Source organism: Dioscorea cayenensis, chromosome 8 (assembly GCF_009730915.1).
Source record: "Dioscorea cayenensis subsp. rotundata cultivar TDr96_F1 chromosome 8, TDr96_F1_v2_PseudoChromosome.rev07_lg8_w22 25.fasta, whole genome shotgun sequence".
NCBI classification, from domain to species: domain Eukaryota; kingdom Viridiplantae; phylum Streptophyta; class Magnoliopsida; order Dioscoreales; family Dioscoreaceae; genus Dioscorea; species Dioscorea cayenensis.
In genome coordinates, this window is record NC_052478.1 from 3,953,229 (window position 1) to 3,978,981 (window position 25,753).

The 25,753-nt window shown below is 33.4% G+C and overlaps 3 protein-coding genes across 3 annotated transcripts; 2 read left to right on the forward strand and 1 right to left on the reverse strand.

Annotated features, from left to right (window-relative positions):
• Positions 1-366: 366 nt before the first annotated feature.
• Positions 367-3,166, forward strand: LOC120267596 (protein POLAR LOCALIZATION DURING ASYMMETRIC DIVISION AND REDISTRIBUTION-like). The gene is made up of 3 exons (XM_039275273.1): positions 367-709; positions 1,878-2,323; positions 2,542-3,166. Exons 1-3 carry the CDS (start codon positions 451-453, stop codon positions 2,836-2,838), a joined length of 1,002 nt encoding a protein of 333 aa, XP_039131207.1. The 5' UTR covers positions 367-450; the 3' UTR covers positions 2,839-3,166.
• An 8,472-nt stretch (positions 3,167-11,638) lies between these two features.
• LOC120267433 (bHLH transcription factor RHL1-like) lies at positions 11,639-15,242 on the forward strand. Its single transcript, XM_039275088.1, has 7 exons — positions 11,639-12,220; positions 12,304-12,384; positions 12,465-12,608; positions 12,800-12,865; positions 13,664-13,729; positions 13,877-13,945; positions 14,432-15,242. The coding sequence occupies exons 1-7, from the start codon at positions 11,747-11,749 to the stop codon at positions 14,795-14,797; spliced, it is 1,266 nt and encodes a 421-aa protein (XP_039131022.1). The 5' UTR covers positions 11,639-11,746; the 3' UTR covers positions 14,798-15,242.
• A 3,450-nt stretch (positions 15,243-18,692) lies between these two features.
• Positions 18,693-24,924, reverse strand: LOC120266707. Its single transcript, XM_039274358.1, has 10 exons — positions 24,805-24,924; positions 24,493-24,653; positions 23,706-23,909; positions 23,429-23,610; positions 23,209-23,335; positions 22,930-23,127; positions 21,729-22,610; positions 20,905-21,022; positions 19,778-19,863; positions 18,693-18,872 (listed from the first exon to the last, which is right to left on the reverse strand). Exons 2-8 carry the CDS (start codon positions 24,592-24,594, stop codon positions 20,933-20,935), a joined length of 1,785 nt encoding a protein of 594 aa, XP_039130292.1. The 5' UTR covers positions 24,595-24,653; positions 24,805-24,924; the 3' UTR covers positions 18,693-18,872; positions 19,778-19,863; positions 20,905-20,932.
• Positions 24,925-25,753: the final 829 nt, after the last annotated feature.

Here is a 25,753-nt window from a genome sequence, read left to right on the forward strand (position 1 = left end):
CTTATAGAATATTCATGTAAAAGTTTGAAAATAAAAAACACTCCTGGAAAAAATGCTACAAAAATTAAAAGAAATTAAAAAAAAAAAATACTACAATCTTATAAAAAGTTTTTTCCCCCCAATAGTGTGACTCTGGGCTCTCTGTAACTGTAATCATTAAAAGGCTGAGTGAGGACTATTAAATCATAATAAATATTTATTAAATCATAATAAATATTTATCATTGAAACTTTAAAACAGTGTGTATTATTTTCAAATATTTTTCAAGCTCCCCCAAATTTAGCGCATGACTTCCATATGACCCGCCCCCTCTCTCAATATATATATATATATATAAATGCACCTCGTCTTGGAAGACGGGAAGCAAGCGTCCATGGGAGATTGAGAAGGCGAGAAGGAAGAGAGGAATGCTTTGGTGAGCATCATTTCTTGAGCTTGTGAAGCTTGGCCATGGATAAGGATAGGAGTTGCAGTGGCGGTCCTATTCCAGCATATTCTCCTCGGTTCTTGCTCTCCCGGTGGCTCAGTCCTTCAGAAGATGGGAGTTTGGGGTGTAGGGTTAGGTTCCCTAGGCATGGTGGGAAGAAGAGGAGGGAGGGAAAGGGTGGAAATAGAGAGGAGAGTGAGAGTGATGGATTGAGAGTGGTGGAGAGTTTGGAGGTGAAGGAAGTAGTGGAACAATGTGGGAAAGAGACCTTTGATTCATCAGGTATAAATTTTGTTTCTTTGTTTGTTTATGTTGTTTGAATGTGAAAAAGGGGCAATCTTGTTTTTAGAGTATGTTTGGGTTAGTGAGTAAATTTGTTCATGGGTTGATTTTGGTGTGATTGAGTTTTGCTTCATGATTTGATTCTATTGTTTGTTTCTATTCTTTGAATGAGAGAAAATAACAATGTTGGGTTGTGGATATGCTGATTAGTAATTGATTCTTGGGCTTTATTTGGTTTTCTTGAATTTTGATTCATATCTTGATTCTATAGTTTGTTTCCATTCTTTGAATGATGAAACGGCGCAATTTTAATTTTAGAATATACTTGTGAGTTGTTAATTCATGACTTGATCTGGTTTAGTTAAATTTTGCTTGTATTCTTTTAATGAGAGAAAGGAGCACTGTTGTCACCACAGCAATAGTCTCTGGCGTTCAAGACACTTGATTCCCATGGTTGAATGCATGGTTGAGATATAATAATAAAAATGCATGTGTTTGGGGTGGCTTATCCCTGTTGTAGAAAAAAAACAAAGGAGCACTGTTGGTTTCTGGAAATCCTGATTGAGGAAATTAATTCATGCCCTGATCTGGTTTAGTTGGATTTTTTTTAATGCTGTCTTCTTTGTTCTCATTCTATGTTTTGTTTTAATTCTTTGAATGAGAGAGTGGTAATCTTAGTTTCAGGATATGTTGGTTAACAAGTAATTAATTCATCACTTGAATTGGCTTTCTTAAATTTTGCTTGGTTTCATGTTATAATTTTCATTTTTATTTTTTCTGTTTATAATCTATGGAAGTTAGGAAAAATCTTGGTGTCAGGATATGCCATTCGACAATAAGTTATGCATAGCTTTATTTGGTTTATCAGCTGAATTTTGCTTCTCAGTTTGATTCTCGTCTTTGGCATTGTCTAAACCCTGAATAAAAGAAAGAAGCAAACTATCTTTAAATCATAGGAAGTAGCAATCTTGGTTTCAATGTCTCTTGTTATCGTTGCTTTGTTAGTAAAACAAGCATTTTTTTGTGATCAGCTTTCAAATCATTATTGGCTGCGTTCTCTTTGTTAGTAAAGCTACTTGTGATCACTTCTCTTATGAAATCAAACAATTTTCCCAGTATTTTCTTTTACATATAATAATTATTTAAAAATGACTGATTAACTTTGCAGGGCATGAGTCCAAGGATGTTTCGTCTCTTAACTTAGGCATGGGTGTTGGTCTAATTTTCCTCCTTGTGAGGAGTACAACTGAGTTTAACAAGATGACTGAATTGCGGAAGGAGATGGAAGTGCTGCTAAGAGATGTTGAGTGTGAAATTCAAAAGAAAGATGCAGTGTCTACTCTTGCAGACTCAAGTAGCATTTCTTTCTCTGTATCAGATTGTTCGAGGAATAAAAATACAAGTGGAAACTATAGATCTTCGCTTTGTGCTATAAGAACACATTGTCCTACTGAATTTGATGGTAGTCGGTCAAAGTGTGAGATAATTTCTGAAACCACACAGTACCTGAAAATGGATCAAATGGAAGCAGAGCTTGAAGCTGAATTTCAAAGACTGCGTCTCGGTCTGGAAGATGATAACTCATCAGTGCTTCCACAACATCTAGAGACACAGGTAAAGTGGAAGTATGGTATTCATATTTTTGCCGTCTCAATGCATAAAGTCAGATTCTTTTCGCTGTGTAAGTGCAATTTTTCACTATTTCTATTTACCAATATCTTTTCAAGTGCTTCAACTGTGATATGTCATACTGAATGATGATTGGTTTTGGAATAATCTTGAAATTTTTCGCATGCATTTTCTAATTACAACAATCATGTGAACAATATCAGTTGGCCGATGGTGGCAGCAGTCCTACTGAAAGCTTGAGTGAAATCTTTGATGGAGACGACGACATTAACAACGAAGACAGCAATGAACAATTCGGAGTTTCTCCACATGAACTTGAGAGAAAATTGCATGAGCTTTTAGAGGCACAACAGCAAGAAAGGATAGCCGAGCTGGAGTCCGCATTGGAACTTGCCGAGCAAAGACTTCAAGAAAAAGAAATGGAGATTTGTTGGTGGAGAGACACTGCAAAACTAGCTTCACAACGTAAAGATGCAGCACTTAATCGGTTTGCACCATAAGAGTTTGAGGCTTATTTTAGCTGCATTCTTTCTATGGTGAGCTCAAATAGCGTGAAGATAGATCGAGTCCGTGAAGCATTTAGCCACAATTTTGCTGCAATGAAAGGGAAGAGACGAAACTCAGAATTGTTTCGGTTTTGCTGTGAATTTCTTCATGTCAAAATTCATTACTACTTGTGTATTTATTTCCTGTTGTTGTGGGTTAGCAACCATTGAACATGTTTTTGTTCTGTTATTGTCTTGATTGTCTTCAATACATTGCAATGTTATCAACTGGAAATTGTTAGAAAAATGCGAATTCGAAGAGCAAGAACAAGAATTATCAACAGATATTCTTCGATCTGACTTGTGAGAATATTTTTCATTGTAAAACCATTGAATCTTATGCTCTCTGTAAATTTGATTTTATGCGTGCTGTGAGAATATTTGTATCAAATCATGCTACCATTGCAATGACATCAGTTTATCTCTTATTCTCTTAAGTAAACTCCAGTGATAGCTATGTTTTATTTATTTTTTTTATCTACTTTTTTTATTGCAAACGTAAGATTCATGTTCCCCATTAGCATTAAGTGGTACAAATAATCAATTCTTAGAATTTCAATAATTTTTTCTTGCACTTAAATAATAAAGTTTGAAGGAACATTTTGTTTCTTGTCTTTTGTTTTGTTTGTTTTTAACGGATACACAACTTGCAATTTTATTCACATGCATGTCCTAATCGCTTAATTAAATCATTAATCAAAATTATTAATTTGTTATTATACTTAACATGTCTAGAACAATAACAAGAAAAAGAAAAGATTGATTTGTTATATGCGTGTGTAACTTCATAATTGTTTATAAGTATCCATTCAAATAAGAATTTTTGAATTAAATTTGTATTTTTTTCAAAGAAGTACTTCGGGGAAATTTAACATAAACTTTACTAATATTGGTTGAAATAAATAATTTTATACTTCAAGTTATATTAATCCAATAAATAATTAATATAAATTGATAATTAATAAATTTTAATATCAATTAAATTAAAAATTCATTATTGATACATATATGATAGACAGTGTTATTTGAAAATTTCCAAAAGTCCCATGTTTAAATTTTATTTCTAAATTATATAAATTATTTTTCATCAAACATAAATACTACTGCATGTATATTACTGATAAATTGATATCCATACAAAATTACACATACACACATATAAATACTTATAATTTTTAGATGTATATTTAAGAATACTGGGGCGTTTGGTTGGAAGTAATTGAAAATCCAGTGGATTTGTATTTATAAATCCTTGTATTTGAAAATTCAGAAAAGTCAAATCCAGTGTTTGGTTGGATGTATTTATAATGTTGGATCACAGAATTTTGTGTTTGGTTGGAGAGATTGGTAAATTTGGATTTTATTAAGTAATATAATATATTAATTATATATTATATTACTGATATTAATTACACTATAATTATATTTTATTTAATATAGTGTAATTAATATAATTAATATATACTTAATTTATTATAATAAAATATAATATATTAATTATTTATTAAAATAATTAAAATAATATAAAATATTAATTATATACTATATTACTAATATTAATTATACTATAATTACATTATATTTAATATTTTATAAAATATAATTATATTGTAATTAATATTATAAATATTTAATAAAATTAATATATACTTAACTTACTATAGCAAAATATTATATATGAATTATTTATTTAAATAATTAATATAATATAATATATCATTGATATATTATATTACTAATATTAATTACATTGTAATTGTATTTTATTTAATATTTTATAAAAATATAATTATAGTGTAATTAATATTATTAGTGATTAATATAATTAATATTATACTTAATTTATTACAATAAAATATAATATATTATTTATTTATTAAAATAATTAATATAATATAATATATCAATTATATATTATATTACTAATATTAATAATATTGTAATTATATTTTATTTAATATTTTATAAAATATAATTATAGTGTAATTAATATTATTAGTAATTAATATATATTTACACGTTAATCTCTCACGTGCAAATCACAGCATGTGATTCTGGATGATTTTTGAATTCGTACCATTATTTAAATTTAATTCCATAATCCCACTACTTTTGGATTGAAATACAGCGAGATCGAAATCTTTTCAAATAAACAAAGAATTTCAAGATCCAGATTTGTCAAAATCCCTTTTGACCAAACCCTCTAAAGCAAAACACCCTCAATAGAATGCAAATTGAACAGCTTTTTGTAGCAAAGGGTGGGTGGTTACAAAGAGTGTCTTTTTGGATATATATATATATATAATTAAGCCTATTGTAAAATCACTGTAATAAAATAAATAAAAAAAAAGCAGGAATGTGTTGTAAAGATGGTTTGTCTTTTAAAGAAGGAGGAAAAAAACAAAAAAGAAAAAGTTAGGATGTGATTGCTGCGAGACAAGGATGGATACCAATAATCTTTGCCTATAGATAATCTACATAACCTTTCTTAAAAGCTATAACATTTATATCAATTTAATATTTCCATTCTCTCAATAGACAAACTCAAGTTTAAAAACAAAACAAAACAAAAAAAAAATAAAGAAAAACCTACACCCTTAACTTTTACTAGCTTTATTAAGAATTTTCTTCCAATGTTACTATGCTTTGGTTGAACTCTTTTAATCTTTTTGGACAAGTCTAAGTCTACATAGACTTTTTTAAGCAAAGAATGATAAAAATCTTTGGCAATTAATTTATGGTTAAATTTTTACCATGAAAATAATGAAAAAAAAAAAACTTTTTCTAAATACATTTTGCTTCATTTGCTTGTCTAACACAAGGATCTAAATTTTGTGGGTACTGCTTTTGTCATTCTGATTTGGGTTGCTCTTCATTTCATCTCAATATGGCAAGGGCACAGCTCACCCTTCCTTTTAGCACCAAGTAATCTTTCTTTCTTTTTTTCAATTTTTAATTTTTATTTTTAATTTTTTTTAATTTTTAATTATTTTTATTTTGGCTTTCTTGAAGGTGCTTTTGGGGTTTGGCTTTCAAGGATCATTTAAGATTTTTTTTTTTTAAGATCACTTTAATGATTTTTTTAATGTGTTTATTAGTTATTTAATTTATAATTTATTATATATTTTTAAATTTTTTTGGACGAATAGGGGCCAAACGTTCCTTAATTAAGGGTGTTAAAGAGACATGCAAGTTCGGTAATGGATCAATTACGGTAGCTTAATTATCTCTTAGTGTTTTATCATGTCAATTGAGATCACATTTAGAACAATGAAGACTAGTCATGTATATGTTTAGTTTGAGATAAATAATTATTGTTTGAATTAATAACTAACAATTGGCATTGACATTGGCATATTTATATCGCGACTTCTACGGATGTCCGTCTTTCAACCGTTGGATTCTCTATCGCATCCATTTTTTAATTGTTGAATTTGAATCCAACGGCTGTAAATCATTCATTTTTATAAATAATAAATGTAATAGTAAACTTACATAATACTATTAAACAGTGTTGTGAACAGTGATACGAACTTAATACATAATGGGATATACAGTTCTTTAATTTGAACCATCTAATTATCATCATAACTGTATTTTGATCAATCACAATCGTTGAAGGTGATTGACACCCCAACCACCCGTTTTGGATGTAAGGACATGGTTTCAAGCACTATTCATGATATTATTTATATACCTATTTATGTCTGTCTCTCTGTATCTTTACCTTTTCTCAAATGGGATGTACAGCTCTTTAGTTTGAACAATCTAATCATCATCGTAACAGTAACTCGGTCAATCACATCAATTGAAGATGATTTACTCCCCCTGGAAAAAAAATATATAAAACAAAAATCCACCCAACCACCTATTTCGGATGCAAAGGTTTCAAGTAGTATTCATGATATTGTTTATATTATATACTGGAAATGAACAAAAAATCCCTCCAAAGTTCAGGTATTCACAAAAAAACCCCATGACTTTGAGTATTCCCAAAAGATCCTTCCTTTTTCTGACAGGTTATTTTTCAGACCTTTCTGACATAAAGGTGATTGACGTTGACATAAAGGTAACATATATTAACTGGGTTGACTCTCAGTTTTTAAGTGAAAATACCAAATTTTAAGCGGAAACCCATAATTTTAAGCGGAAAAGTCAAATTTTAAATGCAAATGTGTTATATGTTAAGTGAAAACTTATGTAATTAAGCAAAAACACCAAATTTTAAACGAAAACTAATAATTTTAAATGAAAGTACATGTGCAGAAATAGAATGTATCAAGTATAGTTCGCATTAATTGAAAAGACACTCGTTGAATTGAAAAATAAGCTTCACAAAAAGAAGGACTGTTCTGCAGAATTCAAATGTCGAGGCTCTGTCCTGGGACTAGCTAAACTTTTCGTGAACTAAAAATAATTTTCCCTATTATATACACCTATTTGTGTGTCTTTTTTTTTTTCAACTTCTCCTCAACTCTGGACATTCTACAAACACCCCAGTTGATAAATTCTCTATATATATTATTAAAATATCAAACTTTTTGTGATATTCTTTCTATTGTTGAAAATTGAGTAAAGATATGATGGTTAAGAGGCTTAAGAGGAAGCTTCAGCTGAAAAACCATGGTTAAGTCAACACACATTATTCTTTGCTAACACCTAGCTATATCTGTCACGGGTTACGGTTTGTGGCTTTTTTTATTATTATTATTATTTTTTTTTTTTTGGCTTATTCTTGCTCATTAAGTATTAAGGTTCAAAACTATGCCCTTTTATTAAAGCATGCCCATAATCAATTATATGCATTAATTTCATTTTTAAATCAATGATATGTCATGGCATTTTATATCATCTTTAAAACTAACCCTCATGAGGTGAATATATACCCTAAGAAAATAGGTACTTCATTAATAATTATCAATAAAAGTTATGTTTGTTTATATATATATATATATATATATATGTGTGTGTGATCATCAACTAGGGCCGTTTGTAAGACATTCTTATATAAAAATAAAAAATAAAAAAATAAAAAATAATAATAATAATAATAATAGAGAGAATAGAGAAGAGAGACATAAATACAAGAAAACACAAACAATAACAAAAACAATAGGATAAACAGTAACCATTCCTTTGTACTTGTGTTTTGCTGCATGCCCATAATCCAATTATATACATTAATTTCATTTTTAAAATCAATGATATGTCATGGCATTTTTTATCATCTTTAAAACTAACCCTCATGAGGTGAATATATACCCTAAGAAAATAGGTACTTTGTTAATAATAATCAATAAAAGTTATATTTGTTTATATATATATGTGTGATCATCAACTGGGGAAGTTTGTAAGACATTCTTATATAATAATAATAATAATAATAATAGAGAGAATAGAGAAGAGAAACATAAATTTTTTAAAAAAAACACAAATAATAACAAAAACAATAAGGAAAACAGTAATCATTCTTTTGTACTTGTGTTTTGCTGTGTTTGATGGGGTTTGATTTGTTTATATTTTTATTTAGATGTAAATAAGGTTGGATGGTAATTCTAGAGTTAAGATTCATTTTAATTTTTATAAAATTATTTTTGATAAATGGGACAAGCATAATACGATTGTGCGTACATCCGAAAATTGATTGTCTGTTTATACCCTTTCAAACGATAGCATAGAGAACTAGTTATAAATCCGCTCCCACACCTAAGATCTTTTATGGTACCATATGTATGAAGAGATCTCATCACCAATGTACATTGTACTGTATATTTTTTGCCTATCATATGCTTAATGGGATTTAAACTCAACCTCCTATATGGAAGCAAATATCTTATTCATGGTAGCAAATATTTGGATATTACATTATTATTTTATAATTTTCTACACTTACAAGTTACGAATTATATAATGATATGAACACCACGACATTACATAAGATGCCACGACGAGTCTAGGACTTGATGTGTGTTAATTTGTGTTGTCATTATCTCATTGAAAATAGAGAAATTACATGACATGCCTCACTTGTTATAAATAACTAATGATACATGTTTTCATGACATGAAAAAAAAAAGAAAATTTTTCGTTTATAATAAACTCTTAAACCCACCATTTAATTGTTAGAAGTTATATCTTCATATAAATTGATTATTAAGCAATGCTTTTTAATTGTGTCTTTGAAACAAATACTAAACTATTTTTTTAGAGTAATTTAGACTATTTATAACCTGGAAAAGGAAAAAAACAAAAATGGTTACATTTGTATATATTTGCAACACCTTAATTATTGCATGCATGTACATATACATATACAAAATATGTAGCGATGTAATTTTTTTTTTAAAAAACAACATATATATATATATATATATATACATGAATGATATTACGCCAATGACATCTTAATCTATTAGAACTGGATCTTTTGAGTATGGTGTTCGTATGTGAACCTTAGTTCAAAAGAAAAAGAGCATAAATATGTATTAAGAGATTAACTCCATGCCTATACACATTCTTGGGACATAGTTTGTCCGTATTTTATCAAATATCATGTGTATATATTTATATATATTAGTCACACTAGTAAAAGAATATATATGTGCAAAATAAAGGGAATTTTCACGTATATACACAAAACTATAAAACCAATTTTCTTATGTATATAACCCTTGATTAAGGCATTGATTAGAAGAAGGTTAAACTAATAATAGATATGCTAAACTAGAATATAATATTAATATGTATGCCAAAACAAATCCAAAAGAATAATAATAATATAATGAATGCAAAGATGTGAAGCATGCTTAGTAAAAAGTACTTAGAAGTGTGCCTTCTGATAAAGTCCACACACTTGATAAGATAAACAAATTGGTAGTGCGTAGCACGTTCACTAAACATAACTATAAATAGATCAAACAACAAAGATCAAAACCAGCAAGTTCATGCTTTTTTGTGGTTCTTAACCAACCCAACAACTCATTCACTCATTGATCTTATTAGCCTTTCCTATTTCTAAGTTTTCTATTTTAATTCATCTCATCTGGCATCCACTTAAAATTATCATTATCAATATTATTATAAATGATAGAGTAGCTAATATCTAGATTACTTTTATTAGAAAAAGCCATTTCGAGCATAAGTTTTTTAACTCAATAGCAGAGATATTATTCCAAAGGGTATTTGTTATTATATGGTAGTGAAGACCATATTTGCTTATCTTAATAAGTCAATTTTAAAAAGTATTTATATAAAAAAAACCTTATTTTAGGAGTGGAATATATGATAAAAATTAACTACAAATATTTTATAAAATATTTATTTATTTTTTAATAGAATTGTGGGTATATAATCACACGCACACATGGTTTTATATATATACATATTCCTTACACTTTTTGTGATAAACTAATAATATCTTTTTTGTTTTATCATTCTCTTTTATCAGTTATCACCCTTGTAACACCAAAACACATATAGATGGAATTTAAATAAATATAAAAATCATATAGATTGAAAAAAAAGAGTCATTTTTCTTTTTATAATCAAATGTATGTTGTTAGAACTTCCAAAATAATAAAAAAAATCATGCCAATTTTTCATATGGAAAATGAAAATATGCTTTATTTTTATTGTTCCATAAACAGATTAAGTTGGCCAACTATCTTCCACTAGCCCTGTTCATGCTAAAGTTAATGTAGCCATTTTATTTAGTACGTGTGTTGGCAATAAATCATAAATGAGATAGTCACCAAAACTTCAAATACATATTCCACATTTATCAACCTTTCAACTATGGGCATACTTGTAGTATTTATAACTAAAAATGGCATAATTAAGTTTCTATATTATATAAATATATTCATAAATTTTTATTAAAAAAATTCAATTATAGATCAGTATTTTATAATCACCGGATCTACATCCATCAATGTTATAGATGAAAACTCCATAATAAATAAACATATATTTTTTACTATAATTTTTTAAAAATTTAAATTGCGTCATCTACTCATGTTCTTAGATTAGAAATCTACCCAAGTTGATTATCGGCTATTAGATTATATTCTAATGATTTTGCTCATACAGTTAAATAGTTTTACTATTTTATAAATAACACATATTTTAATCTAAACTGTATACCGTGATTGTACTCATCTTTTCTTGTTTCTCTCATTTGTATTTTCTCTCAATTTTTTTTAAATATAGCTCAAATGAATGTTACTTATATATAATATATATATATATTCAATAATTTTATTTGAGTTATTTTTTTAAAATTCTAAAAACATATTAATACAGCATAATAAGTTATAAAAAAAATTCGTACACGTGTGAAAAGGTCCATCAAAGAAGCACAAATCCCGAGGAATAACGCGTGCCAGAGAACTCTGACTTCCGTGCGGGCACTTCCTTTCCCGGCGAAATCGCACGGTCAACACCGCATCATTGAGCTCTCACAGGTCCACCATAAAGCATCCCTCCCTGATCTCCTAAATCCAACGGATGTGATTTGTCGACTCCGTCCACTAGTGGTCCCCCTTTCCAAACTACTTCCACTTAACCCATTTCTTTAATCACCCCACCCTTAATCTTATTAAATTAATTAAAACTAATCTCTCTTGTACGAATATTTTATAAATTTGAGGGATGCTTGTGCAATTATGAAAAACGCGGGGGTTATTTGCAAAAAAAGACACTTTCTAGGCAAGCAATTGCGAGAAAACTCTTAATTATAAATAGGCCTCCGTTACGATAGCCTTCTCTTCTTCTTCCCAGAGCGCTCTCGCTTTTGCTCTCGATCGAAGTCTTGGCGAGAAGGAAGGAGAAGGAAGTAGAGGATTCCATCTCGGAGATCACCGCCATGCAGCCTTGCAGCAGAGAAATGCAAGCGATGGCTCTTCAGGAGCTCCAGATCGCCGCGCATGATGATTTCTTTGACCAGATGCTCTCTAGCCTCCCTCCGTCGTGGCCGGATCTCGGAAACCCGAAGTCGCCGTGGGATCTCGCTGGAAAACCCCAAGATGACCCCGCGGGGGAGTACCCGCCGTACGACGAGTCATCGCTGCTTGCGTCGCGGCTGAGGCAGCACCAGATTAGTGGTGGTGGAGGGAGTGGGGGATCGCCGGCGGAGAAGAGCATGGGGCTCCATCTCGCTCAGCATCAGCAGATGATGCTCGCGGCGGGGATGGGACGATCGTCTCCAGTCGGTGCCGGCGACGGTGGCTTGATCCCGATGCCGCTGAGCCTTGGCAACGGCGGATCCTCCGATTCGAGACTTCTCCTGGACCGATCTCGCGACGAGGTCGACGCCGCCTTCAAACCCCCTAATTCCACCGTATGCTTCCATTTCCCTTTTTGAAATTCATCCATTTTTCCCATTTTCTTTAAGAAATAAAGAAAATAAAGACAATTCAACAGGGAAGCGAAGGAATCTACAACGGATTCAGCTCCGGATCGGCGCAGCGCATGGCGCAAGCGGCAAATCAGCAGCATTTCCAGGTTCCTAAAACCCTCACATTTTCCCCCAATTTTCCCGCCATGTTGCTCTCTAATATTCAAATTTTTGAAAACAAAATCAGGGTTCGCCGGTCCCATCTCAAAGCTTCGGAGCAGCGCCGCCGTCCTCTGGCAACACCACGACGCAAGCGGCGGCCGCGCCGCCACGTCAGCGCGTTAGGGCTCGGCGTGGCCAAGCCACTGACCCTCACAGCATCGCCGAAAGGGTACGAAACCAAACCCTTTCCCTTTATTTCCTAATTTTTTTTAAAAAAAATCAATTATTATATATATATATATTTATTTATTTAAGGAGCATTTGAGAATGAGAAACAGTTTGTTGTAGTACTGGTTCTATGGGTTTTCTGTTAGTCTGGAATTGTCTGCAAGTTGTTTGTTTGTTTGCCTGTGAGAGCAGCTGCGCAGGGAGAGGATAGCAGAACGGATGAAAGCTTTGCAGGAGCTGGTGCCTAACGCCAACAAGGTATCATCATCTTCATCATTTTTCATTCTTTTCCAGTTTACACTATCAACCACCCAAACATAATTTACTATTTCAAAACTTTTATTTTAGAATAGAATTAGGATGTAGTTTGGTGGTTCTATTTGGTGCCAAAATACTAAATAAACTAATTTAATAACTAATTATCAATGTACCTGTGTTCCACTTTAGCAATGTATTTTAACCAAAAAAATAATAATAACAATAATAATAACACCAATTATCTTCTGAAATGTGATTAGTGATTACTTCCTACCAAACATACCTACCGAATTTTCACATTTGTACTATAAAATTGTTTCTCTTTGCTTATATCCATACTTAATTGTTCTCTTCCGCTTTAATAAGTGTTAATAATTAATTAATCTATAAATTAGTGGCTAGCCTTCAAAGTGGAGTTGTTTTTCAACATAATTTTGAATTAGGACGATTTTTAAAAATTAATATAATTTTTTTCATCCCTTGTTTCGTTTTGTGGGGGTTACTGTTTCGCGGGAAGTGATCCCTGGTGTTTATGGTGTATGTTGAAAGAGTACAATATTTATATCTCACTAGTTAACGATGTGCTTGCGGTTCTCCGAGAACATGCCTATTTTCTGAAAGCCTGTTATGCAGCGTGTTCTTGGGTGTACCTTAGTTTAGTAGTTAGTTGTAATCGAGGCCGGCGGATCAACAGACCGCATGAGATCTGGACCACATGTTGGAATTCTCTTTGGGGCTTTAATCTCATTTATTTAAAGTTCAATCATGCTGAATAAATCCTTTAAAATGGAATGACAGACTGACAAGGCGTCGATGCTGGATGAGATCATCGACTACGTAAAATTCCTCCAGCTCCAAGTCAAGGCAATGATCTTTCCCTTTTTTTGGCTCTAATATAATAGTATATGAATACATTATGTTTTCATTTGTTAAGGACAAATGGCAACTTAAACATGATTTTAATTAACTAAAATCCTTGATTCCCTCTGATCCGGTACATTGTACCTGCAGGTTCTCAGCATGAGCCGGTTAGGTGGCGCCGCTGCTGTTGCCCCTCTTGTCGCCGATGTCTCCTCTGAGGTGCCATTTTTCAAACTCACTAAATCCATCTCTTTGTTATCCCTAATCTCACATATATATATATATATATATATATATATATATACTAATAAAAGAATGAATGAATTTATTAAAGCAACCAATGGATAGAGATTAAGTTTTGATTCTTAAATAAAAACATGTTCAGCGCGCATTGAAACAAAGTAGAATTGTTTGTGTGTCACCTCTCTGGTGATATGATATGTAGGTTTTTAGTTGCACACCAGTTCAAATTATACAAATTTTTTTTATTAATATAATTAACCTGTTTTATAAGGATCTGTTTGTAAATGTATATATATATATATTAATAATATAATCATAACTAGCACAGAAAACGATTGATCAAGAGTTCAAGACCGCGCGTGCTGGCACTACATTCCCTAAAAAACCCCTAGACTTTTTTTCTCGTAATTAACTTAAATCGTTTAATACTAATTAATATTAATTATTATGTGAAAAAAATAGGCGGGAAGAGGCGGCGGAGGAGGGAGTGGGGGCAGCGATAGCTTAGCAGTAACGGAACATCAAGTGGCAAAGTTAATGGAAGAAGACATGGGGTCAGCAATGCAGTATTTACAAGGGAAAGGGCTGTGTCTTATGCCCATCTCTCTTGCATCAGCCATCTCTTCAGCTACTGCTCGCACCACATCCAGCCTCATCCCATCATCTCTCAACCATATTAACAGTAACAATAACAATGGTGGTGTTGGTGCTGGTATTAATGGTGGTGATGGACCTTCATCTCCAAGTATGTCAGTGCTAACAGTGCAGTCAGCCATGGGTGCTGGCTCTGATACCATGAAAGATGCGGCTTCTGTTTCTAAGCCATGAAACGACAACAAGTATGAAGGTGTGGTGGAGTAGTTGAGAAGAGAATGAGGAGGAGGGGAGCAGGAGTGGGGGAAGAGAGAGAGAGAGAGAGATGGGAAAGGAGTCTTAGTGGTGGGTCAAAGCTTGAGAGTGTGAAAAAGGAAAAGGACTTGTGTTGCTGGCGTGCATTTCTTTTTTGTCTTTTGGATCAGCAGCTTCATAGAGACTAACAAGTCTCACTCGACGTCAACGAGACACACCACACCACACCATACCATACCACCATGGTTTTACTCTCTTTTTTTTTTTTTCTCTTTCTCTTTTTTCGCTCTTCTTTTCCTCGCTCTCTTTCTATCTTACTTTTTATTTGTTTATTTCTCTTGTTTTTTATTATTTTGTATGCTTTTGGTCTAAATTAGTTTTGTTCATTTGTCGTTTGTGGATTGTCGGAGGAATTGGGTGCCTATCTTTTGATTTGGAGCATTATAAGTATAATGTTATTATATTATTATTTTTAAGAGTATATTAGAAAATTAAAGTGGAGGGGGAGGTGATGGTGGGTCAAGGAGGGAGGTGAAATGATAGCACTCTATAGGACATCTTTATCAGATGTGTGTTTGGGTTTGAATAAAAATTGAAATCTACGGAGAGGAGAGAACAATAGGTAGTAATGGGCTGTGAGTAAGATATATTATTTGTTTATTGCGGCCGTTGTGAGAGAGAGAGAGAGAGAGAGAGAGAGAAGGGAAGGAGAGGAAAGGATGATCCATCCAATGGTAAGCTGTGTGAGGACTGTGACCTTTGACTAGAGGGAGGAGGTTTTGGTGTTGTTGCCGTCTTGCACGTCGTGGTCCTTTTCATTTTGCCTTCCTTTGCATTTGACAATGTAGTTGTCGTTTAGCTCTCTTGAATGTGATATCTATATATAAATGATTGTGACATAGGCGGAGAAAAATAAAGTAGGGGGTGTGTGTGTCAGTGTTTGGTGGTGCGTGTGAAATGAGTGTATGATGGCGTCTGAGAATGGGGGAAGGATGTTGTTGCTGTTATGCGTGTGTTGTTTTGTCCGAGAGGGAATATATACATGAGAAGAGCCGATTGGACCTGTCTGACCGATTTGTCGCCTTGTCACTACTACTCATTTGTTGTCGTTGTGTTTTTCAGGCTCTGTTCTCTTTTTTTAACCCTCTTAATAATTGGCCAATCATAACGTCGCGCGGGGCTTTATAAGAAAACAGAATATTTTTCACACAAGTATGACTATTTCATTCAAAGAGAGCCAGTTTTATACAATTATACCCCCAAGAAATATAAGTATTACGAAGCAAAAGGGTTAATTAGGAAGGATACAGCATGGCTGCATTCTTCTGTGTGCATGCATGTATTGTGAAACACCATTTGAGTTTAACAAGGCTAGGCACTATAATAAGCATGCACCAAACAATTTTTACTACGTTTCAACACTTGATCTTTCTTTCTCAAAATTCACAAACTTTCAACGGGATATTAACATCATCACGCTCTAAACAACCTACAAGACTTCTAACTTCTTATATATATATATCTATATCTAAAACTAAAAGGTAAACATCTAACAATCAGCCACTCGCATCATGATCTCCTAAAAACACATCAAAAGGCATGTCATGCTTTCACTGATAGAAACCCATTGATTTGCTGCACCACAGTATATCACCAGTCCAGATATGATCCTAATCCTCCGAACAGTTGAGTGCAAAAGTGGGGACATCCTGCGAGCCCATCAGAACATGCATAGAGATACAAGTGGGCGATGGAAAAAACAAAGCACACGACATGATAAGCATCCCATGCTTGTCTAACTGTGGACCTTCCTCCGGCGCTTCTTTCCACTTGCAGAGACGCTTTCTTCTTGTATGTTGTCAGAGTCAGCAGAAGCATTGGCCACAGATGTCATAATTTGTTTAACTTTTGATTTACCTTTGGTAGAAGAATTAGAGTTCACCTTAGATTTACTAGAAATGGAAGCAGCCATAGGGTTTCCACGTTTCCGGCCAGTTTTCGGAGTGTCTTTGTCGGCATTCTTCAACTTAATGGCAGCATCAACCATCTCATTGTCAGAATTACCAGCAGTTTCAGATATTTTTGCATCGGTGGTAACAGCACTGGTTTTAGAAACAGTGTCCTTCAACTTGCTGCCGCTTTTAGCTGGTGCACCCTCCTTTACCTTGGTCTTTGTAACTGGGGCATCGGCAGCTGAAGATGGTTCCAAGCTGGCATCCATGGACTTCTTATGATGCTCCCTCTCATGGGCGCCTATCTTGGTAGTGCTTTCTTGAATTTTTGTTGCAGCCTTTTCCTTTGATTTGACAGAAGGAACCAGTGGACTAGTAACATTGGGGGCGCTAACTTTGGACCTTGTCCTACGGGTGTCACTTCCCTGCTTACCGGTGGAACCTTGGTCACCTGACCTAGATTTGCCCTTTGATTTTCCAGCACTGGAAGAAAAAAGCAAGGCTCTTTCAATAATTTGTTCACACAGAAAAATCTACATCAAAAATTGATATCAAAATAACCCACCTCTTCTCCTTTGCATCTTTAGTAGGGTTTCTAGGCACAGAATTTAAATTTTTTGCTTTCTTGACGGGTGGCCTGGTTAAATTGGCAATAAGAGAAATATGAGATAAGATGGTATCATTAAGTGAAAGGAAAGTATTGTTTATTAAGCAAGATGGTATCATTAAGTGAAAGGAAAGCATTGTTTATTAAGCAAAGATAACCACTGAATGAATTAAAATTAGATACAACTGCCATTAGTCTCATTATTTACATGGAACCACATGAACAAGCTCTTGGATTTAGCCTCCCAATCTCAAGATGTAGAGAAAAAAAAAACAAAAATTTAACAAGAGAACTGGGAAAAAAAAAAATCAATTGACATGCAATGTCCTCATTAATAATGGCTTTTGATTCCATTCCAATTTCCAAGAAACAAAACCTCAGGAAAACTAACAGCACAGAAGTAAAAATACCATGAAAAGTGTGATATCAAAATTTTGTGCAGTGTAGATTTGCCACATATTATCCCATGTTTTTTACTTTGAATAATGTCAAATATCCTAACATGTAAAAATATTTTAAAAAATCTCCCAAAACAATTTCCAGAGGAAACTTGTAGAATAATAAATACCATTAAATATCATACACGTGTGTCTCTAGATATGTGATAAATCATGCTAGTACCGAGCATGCAAATGGCACACAAGTGCATGGCTGAACAGGAGTTGGCATGAGCACTGCAAATAATTTAAGATAGTTGGGTAGCCAATAATCTTCAATGGAATCAGAACAATCATAGAATTAAAACAGTACAAGTCAGGGGTAAAAAAGCAATGTCCTAGTCTTGGTTATTCAATATCTTGGAGCAAATCTATGAAGAAAAAATACATGGAAAACTTACCCTTCTGAATGTCCGCTAGGACTTGGAGTATGTTCATCTTCGCCCTGTCAAAAGGATAAATTAGCCAACAAAATCTAAGGAAAATAAATCACTAAAAGGATACATAACTGGAAAAAAGTAAAAGTAATTACTACTTACAATTTAACATAAAGTTAATCTTGAAATATAATAAAAAGTCGGAACATCAGAAAAAAGTTAAATTCCACATGCTTCAATTTTATTACCATGGTCAATATTTTCAAAAGAATTCAAATCCTAATGCTATAGTTGACTTTTAATATACTTCAAAAGTTTTTATCAACATCGAATTATCTTGTGATTCAACAAGCGTGCATGGCACATGACAGTTAACAAGTAGTGCAAAATCAGTGTGTCTGCGCACCTCATCTTCCACAGCATCACCTTCAATTAATTTATACTGTTCATTCTTTAGCAGCAAAACTTCAACATCACCATCAAGGTATACAACCTGTAGAAAACCATAAAGAGATCACAGAGACATCTTGGAAAAATAACATTCAACTCACCATTCTAAAACTACAGAAAAAAAAAAAAGCAATGGTCAAGGCAGAACCTGTATGTTCCTTTGTTCAAAACCATCATACCTTATGTTCCTTTGTGGCAGGATCAAAAGCATCAATCTTACCTTCATAAAACCTGCAAAATAACAAGAAAATTTTCTGAAAAACCTATTTAACAAAATTACATAAATTGAAGCTCAAGTAGTATGCCTTATTCACATTTGAAAGAAAAAAATTATACAAATGCATATTTACTATTATTAGAAATACCACAAATTGTGTTTATTCCAACACCTAAAATATTATATATAAGCAAATTCCTGAATCTCATCAAATAATTACAAGAACATGACTTTAATGAGAAATTCCAAAAAAGAAAAAATACATAAATGAAAGTAAACAGCCATTATAAGAATAATGTGTTGTCTAGTCCCAAATTAAGAGAATAACTTAGAAATCAATCAGTCCAAACCCACATACAAACAGATTTATAGAGCAGTTTTGATTTGGCATAAAGCCGATGGTATGCTATAAAAAGGAAAAGTTTGACAACAAAGAACACACAAAGATCAGGAAAACGATTTTTACTGGTTTCCACCTAGTTTGGCTTACACATGTAGCATAGAAAGCGAAGTATTTGATTTAACAATGATGAAATTATTCCAGGACAATATAGAAGAACACATAAATGTCATGAAGCATTATCCCAGGACAATCTAGAATAACAAATAAAGCAGAGGGCCGAAAAACAAACAAACAAAGAACAACAAAATGTCATGGCCACATTTCTCGGTCTGAAGGGAATAGGGATCCAATGCGAACATGATATGTTCAAAACATCAAAAGACAAACAGATCAAATCAAGCAAATGAAGTGATGATCCATGCTTTCTGCCTCAGTATGGTAATTATATAGTTCTAATTTAATTCTGAAACCAAACAAAACAGTGTAGCAATATTTAAGCCAAACGATCAGTATTGGAGATTCAGTTAAAATCAAGATAACTACATCCAATAGAAGGGTTCAGATTAAAATCCTTACAACTTGTCTTCTGGCCACCAGACTTTAATCTTGGAACCAACTACTCTCTCATCAAGCTGTTCCTTGTCATCTTCAATTTCAGGTGTCTGACATGAACATAAAATAAGGACACATAGTAAAGCCATCATTCACGCAAGCCGACAACAGTGACGAGCAACATGAGAGGAAAGTTTGCTTAGAAAGATACAATCACATAAAAGTAAAGGAATATGATGCAAGAAATGGCATCTAGAAAAAATTGTCCAAATATCAAAGAAAAAGATGTAAAGTATTATAAAACCTAAAAACGTAAACATAATGGAATCAACACAGTAGCAGAATAAACGATATTTCTCAATAAGTACATACTACAGATAGATAAATTGAAGGGACAACGCACTAACTTCAAGTGAGTGTTTATGCTTAACAGTTTATTCATGAGAAATAATAAAGGGCAATGATAAAATGCACACACAAAAAAAATGAAATTATAGACTTTCAATAATTCCCAGTAGCTTGCAATAGGCCACAAAAATCATTTTCACCTGTTGTTGGGAGTGAAAAGAAAGATGTCAATGATAAATGGATACATTATTCTCCCATTTCCAAGAAGATCCCGGGCTCGATCTGGTTTAGACAGACTATAAGGAAGTTCTGTGCAAAAAGATCCAAGTATTTACTTTTTCGATGTGGAAAAAAGACGCAAGTGACGCACTCTTTAATTTTTAACAGAAGATCGGAATCTTTACAAAGGCTTTATAAAGCTTTCGTCTCAATTCATATCGAGATAATGGGAATATTAAAAGTTCATTTGACAGTTCATTCTAAAAAAAGAGTCCAAGACTATCATTACCAGCTCTAGGCGCAGACCATAAGTAGATTCCCACTATGAAACAATAATAACAGTAGTTAACTTCCTAACACATTACAGTGAGGAAACATTACAATATAAAAATAAAGGGATGAGCGATAATGTTGAGAGAAAAAAAAAGGATAAAAGAATAAAAAAATAGCATTGGACAACCACAATGAAGATAAGGAGAAGATTTAAAATGAAATAAAGGCAATTTCTATCTCATCCAAGTAATAAGGAATCTAGAATTCCTCCTGGTAAAATACAGCACACATTTTACAAAAACTATTATTACCTCCTCTCTTGCACGGCGGGAACGCTTTCTACGAGATTTTGTCTTTGGCACTCTCATCCAAATGACTATGATCTTTACTTGGCACTTTGATTGCAGCTTTGTGTGAGCGACCCATTTCCTAGAAGATGCACAAAATAGCAGTCATATTTTAACGAACAGTTTTGCCTTATTCATCACATAACAAGACTGACATTACAAAAGACTAATGGCTATTTATATTTATAAAAAGAAAGAGACCGAAGAAAAAAAAACTAATAACTAGGATTATCTACGTGCCCAGGAATTGCAAGAAGCAAAAGTTTCATGCCCTGTGAAGTACATCCTACCCATGCTATTGCACATGTAAGTATACAGTATCATGGGATATATGCAAGAGGGTGGAAGGAAATCACAATAGTAAATAAAAAAATAAGCCCTCAATAGAGAAAAGAGAAGTTATCCCAAAAAGAGTAGCAAACAAGTTGGCATAGCTTTACGTGAAACCAGGACAACAAATTATTTATGAAAGTGAGTAACAATAACTACAATGAAACCCAGTTAAGAAGAAACATACATATTATATATATATATATATATATATATATATATATTAAGTGAAAAATAGTAACTTCATTAAAAAAAAAAAGGGAGTGATGTGGTATTTTTTTTCTAAAAATCTAGTGTAAAATAATAAAGATCCTTCTGAAACTTATCAAAGACTTCTAGGTCCTTTCCCTAAAATAATAAAGGGTTTCTAACGAGCATATCAATAAGAAAATTTATAAGAAAAAAGAACTAAACACAATAAACAGATGCGAAAATTGCTGCAAGCAAGTCTACTTCACCTTCAAACTATGTTCTACAGGTTCATTCATTCCAAGTGAAGTTTTTCTCTTCTGAGGTACGATGTTAGACTTCCGTTTTCCTGATAAATCATCCAAACCTGGCCTTCTTCGACCTCCTTTTTTACCATTCCGCTTTGTGTCTTCTGCTGCCACATTGCTAAAATCACCATCATTCTTTGAGAGATTATCTATTGCAAGGATTCCGCCATCATCAGAATTGTCCACATGCAATTTTTTGCCAGAACGCCTTCGTAATTTCACTTCAGAGTCACCAGCGCTGTTGACATCAGTCTTGGGAGAGACCACCCCCTCATCCAGCCTTCCATCATTCCGAGAATCACCTTTTGATGAACCCATTACAGCCATACCATTTTTTCTCACTTGAGTCTTTAAACCAGAATGCCTGCTCCTTCTCGGACGACCTGCCTCAGGAAGATCCCCATTAGTTTTCAGTGAAGTAACAAGTGCACCTCCATTTTCTGAATGCATGGGAGGCTGAGCTTCACCATGCTCAGAACATGTTGAAGGGTCTGCTTCTTTAATAGATGGACTACCAGAAGACAAACTACCAATTTCTTTATCTTGGCCTCTTCTCCTATTAGGCACCATATTATCACTGTCTATTTGGGAATCATCAGCCTCCTCAGTCAACTGAGCTGAAAAACTTCTTTTATGATTCCTTGAATTCTTGGTATTGCAATCTGAGGTATTATCCACTTTTACAGCCTCTGACTTCAACTTGTCAGCCATTTGTTCTTGAGAAGTAGCTTCCACTGTGGAATCACCATTACCAAGCAGAACAGCTCTGTTGCTCATCACCAAGTTTTTTGACTTGTCAACCCCTTTGGGATATCCAGCTTCTGGTTCCAGAATTCCAGAAACCTGATAAACAGAACAGATGAAATAGAAATGAATTCACAATCATAACAACTTAAGAACTGCCAGAATAGGAGGAATTCTTACAATTTCACATACTGCCTTTATACCCTAGATACTGATAACATCAAAATTATTTACTTATATGGCATTCTAACACCGGTGAAGCTCCAGTGGAACACTTGATTTTCCAACTCATGCTAAAGGATTTTATTAAAAAACCATTATAGTCGAATACAAATAATGACAGACAAGGAGCAAATGCAATAACATAAAACACATCTAATTTGCATTTGCATTAAAAATAAGGGAGAGAAATACGAACCAAATGTGATCTAGAATCTACTAAATCATCATGATCCAAAGCTTCAGACCTTTCATGGCATACCGAAGCAACAATATCAGAATAATCAGACAAACAACCGCCAGCCAAATTGACTGCATCCAGCAAGTATGGCCTCAATTTTGTGCCACAGTTGATAAAAACTTTCTCTGCTAATCTGCGTGCAGCTGGCAAAACATCCTGGGAACCAATAATTTATCATACAGGAAACAATCATAAAGAACAATTGATAATATAATACCATTCTGAAGATTAACTTGCCTTATTATCTTCCTTCACTGGAGCTAAGAGACATGAGAGAAGCCCAGAGGGTATATCTTCACTCTCTTCTATTACAAGAGTCATGATAGTTTCCATTGAGGAAAAAACGTTTTCTGAATCATTAGACCTGAAAGGTAACATCATCAGATTTGGAATGATATGCGCTTGAATGCAAAGAACAACATTTTGATGCATCAAAAAGAATTGTCTTAGTGCACACCCTATGATCCTCAGGAAATGATGAAACATCTGTAGAATTAATTCGTCACACTCAAGATCCAACATCACCACACAGGACCGAACCTTAGCAACAGTTTCAAGTATAGATACCCTCCTTGGGTATGACTCACTAGTCATGTCATCCAACTTTTCAAAGGCTTCAACAATCCTTTGAAAGACCTCCTGAGCAGTAATAAAAAAAATCGTTTCAAATAGAGGTAAAAAATTAAATAAGACTCTAAACGCATCCTTAAGATCACATATTGTTTTAATCAGACCTTCATCAAATCATCATCATACGGGGTGTCCGGTGCTGTTATTCTTGTGATTTCACTAATACAAGATGTTGCGCCAAGTCTGATATCCTTATCTTGATGTCTGAAAATTCCTTTAGAAACCAATGCTTTTGTTGCAGAAAAAATAGAAGCTGACATTGTTGGGGAAGGTGATTGCTCCACTCTTGACAACAGAGACTCAGCTCGCTGTCAATACAAAAACCGTTAATAAAGAACAGATCATGCGTAAAACATAACAACAAAGAAACTGCTCTTTGACATATGGAGCTGCTAGCTTTAAGTATCTAACAGAGAATATATATATTCGAAGACTCATGTCCATCTGCTGCCAGATTGCCCCAAAGCTTCGCCAAAAATAACATACAGCCTCTTTCTTTGTCATCATTTAATAATTGGCATACTAAAACCATATATAACCATTTTTTTATTAACCATAAAAGCATAGAGAATTCCGCAACCAAAGCAATAACCTCACCGAAGCCATCTTCGATGAAACCATACCTAGTTTTATGCCATTTCACTCATCTCTGGCATTACAGCCATTTTTTGATTAACCATAAAAGCATGGAGAATGCCACAACCAAAGCAAGCACCTCACCAAAACCTTCTTCCATGAACCATACCTAATTTTCTGCCATTTTCGCCAATCTCTGGCATTACAAACACAAGGTATCTCACAAGCAACCGCACGCACACATATACACACGCACAAAAACCATTCACCCTAACCCTAAAAGCATCAAGAAAACCACAAAAATCAAGAACTCACATCAAGAAGGGCAAGGAGATCCTTCACGGAGGCGGGCGGGCGCAAAAGCAAGTACCCAACCTCCATAATATTCACTTCAAGCACCTTCTCCGGGCACGCCATCAACCCCGATTCAGAATTCCGTGTAGCAGTCTCACACCATCCAAAACCTCACAAATTCCCTACAAACCAAGCGCATCCGAGAAAAAAATCAAATGCCAAACAACAACTAGGGCTCGCGATAAAGAGAAGAGAGCGAGAGAGAGAGAGAGAGAGAGAGAGAGAGAAAGGGAGAAGGAATGAAGAAAACCTAGGGTTTGTTCGGTTCCATACCTGCCCTAGTTTTTCTCACGATGATGACGGAACAATGCTTTGATTTGATCTTCGCTGCGGGCTCTCTCTCGCTAGGAACGAAGAGGGTTGTTTATCGAATAAGGCGGTGTTTTAAGCGGACTCCACCCGTTCTATGTATTCCGGTTTATCGAGATAGTTTCTAGTCCGCACTACTTGTGATCTCCTTGTGATCCTTTGTAGGCGTGGATTCACTAGGAGACGTCAGATATATATCCAATGGTTGGGAAGAGTTAAAAAAAATAATAATAATTTTATAGGAAAATATTTAAAAAATTATATGTAATTAAATTTGAACTTATGCAGATTGATTGATGATTGGAAAGCAATCTATTTCTGCATGTATGCCAATGATTATTTTATTATTATTATTTTATATAGGTTCACTAATATATTTGGTTATATCACGTGATTTATGTATAGAAATTTAAAAAGATTTTTATTTTTATTTTTTTTACATGATTTTAATTTTAAATTTTTAAACATTGATATATATATATATATATATATATATTTTTTTTCTCACTTATATTTATCTAAAACTAATATGATTTTAACCAAAGATTTAATCAATCAAACATCCATGCATGTGTTATACATTTAAAGCTCAATGTATATATATATAATTAATAAATTGATATTGAAAATTTATAATTAAAATTAATTATTTCAAACTGACTAACTTGATGCAAAAGTTCACACCAAACACAAAGCACAATATAAATAAATGCTTTTATTCTACAACAGCCTGAGCCAGCCTGCGTTGCTCTCTCTGGCTCTCCATCATACAAAAGATGAACAACATGTGTTTTTGACAAGAAACACATGTGATAATATTTTTTTTCAGCAACTTCATTGGTCTTATTACCTAATCCTGCATCACATGGAGTGTAGAAGCTTGGAACCAGGCATGAAAAACTCCTCTACAAAC

What these genes read in the sequence shown, in the direction of transcription:
- LOC120267433 (XM_039275088.1), top strand. Translation starts at nt 11,747, where the DNA reads ATGCAGCCTTGCAGCAGAGAAATGCAAGCGATGGCTCTTCAGGAGCTC. An exon ending in CTCACAGCATCGCCGAAAGG is followed by an intron (nt 12,609 to 12,799) that starts GTACGAAACCAA and finishes CTGTGAGAGCAG; the next exon opens with CTGCGCAGGGAGAGGATAGC. An exon ending in TCGCCGATGTCTCCTCTGAG is followed by an intron (nt 13,946 to 14,431) that starts GTGCCATTTTTC and finishes TGAAAAAAATAG; the next exon opens with GCGGGAAGAGGCGGCGGAGG.
- LOC120266707 (XM_039274358.1), bottom strand. Translation starts at nt 24,594, where the DNA reads ATGGCGTGCCCGGAGAAGGTGCTTGAAGTGAATATTATGGAGGTTGGG. An exon ending in CAGTGAAGGAAGATAATAAG is followed by an intron (nt 23,128 to 23,208) that starts GCAAGTTAATCT and finishes ATTGGTTCCCAG; the next exon opens with GATGTTTTGCCAGCTGCACG. An exon ending in CTGTAGAACATAGTTTGAAG is followed by an intron (nt 21,023 to 21,728) that starts GTGAAGTAGACT and finishes TGCATCTTCTAG; the next exon opens with GAAATGGGTCGCTCACACAA.
- LOC120267596 (XM_039275273.1), top strand. Translation starts at nt 451, where the DNA reads ATGGATAAGGATAGGAGTTGCAGTGGCGGTCCTATTCCAGCATATTCT. An exon ending in AGAGACCTTTGATTCATCAG is followed by an intron (nt 710 to 1,877) that starts GTATAAATTTTG and finishes TTAACTTTGCAG; the next exon opens with GGCATGAGTCCAAGGATGTT. An exon ending in CACAACATCTAGAGACACAG is followed by an intron (nt 2,324 to 2,541) that starts GTAAAGTGGAAG and finishes GAACAATATCAG; the next exon opens with TTGGCCGATGGTGGCAGCAG.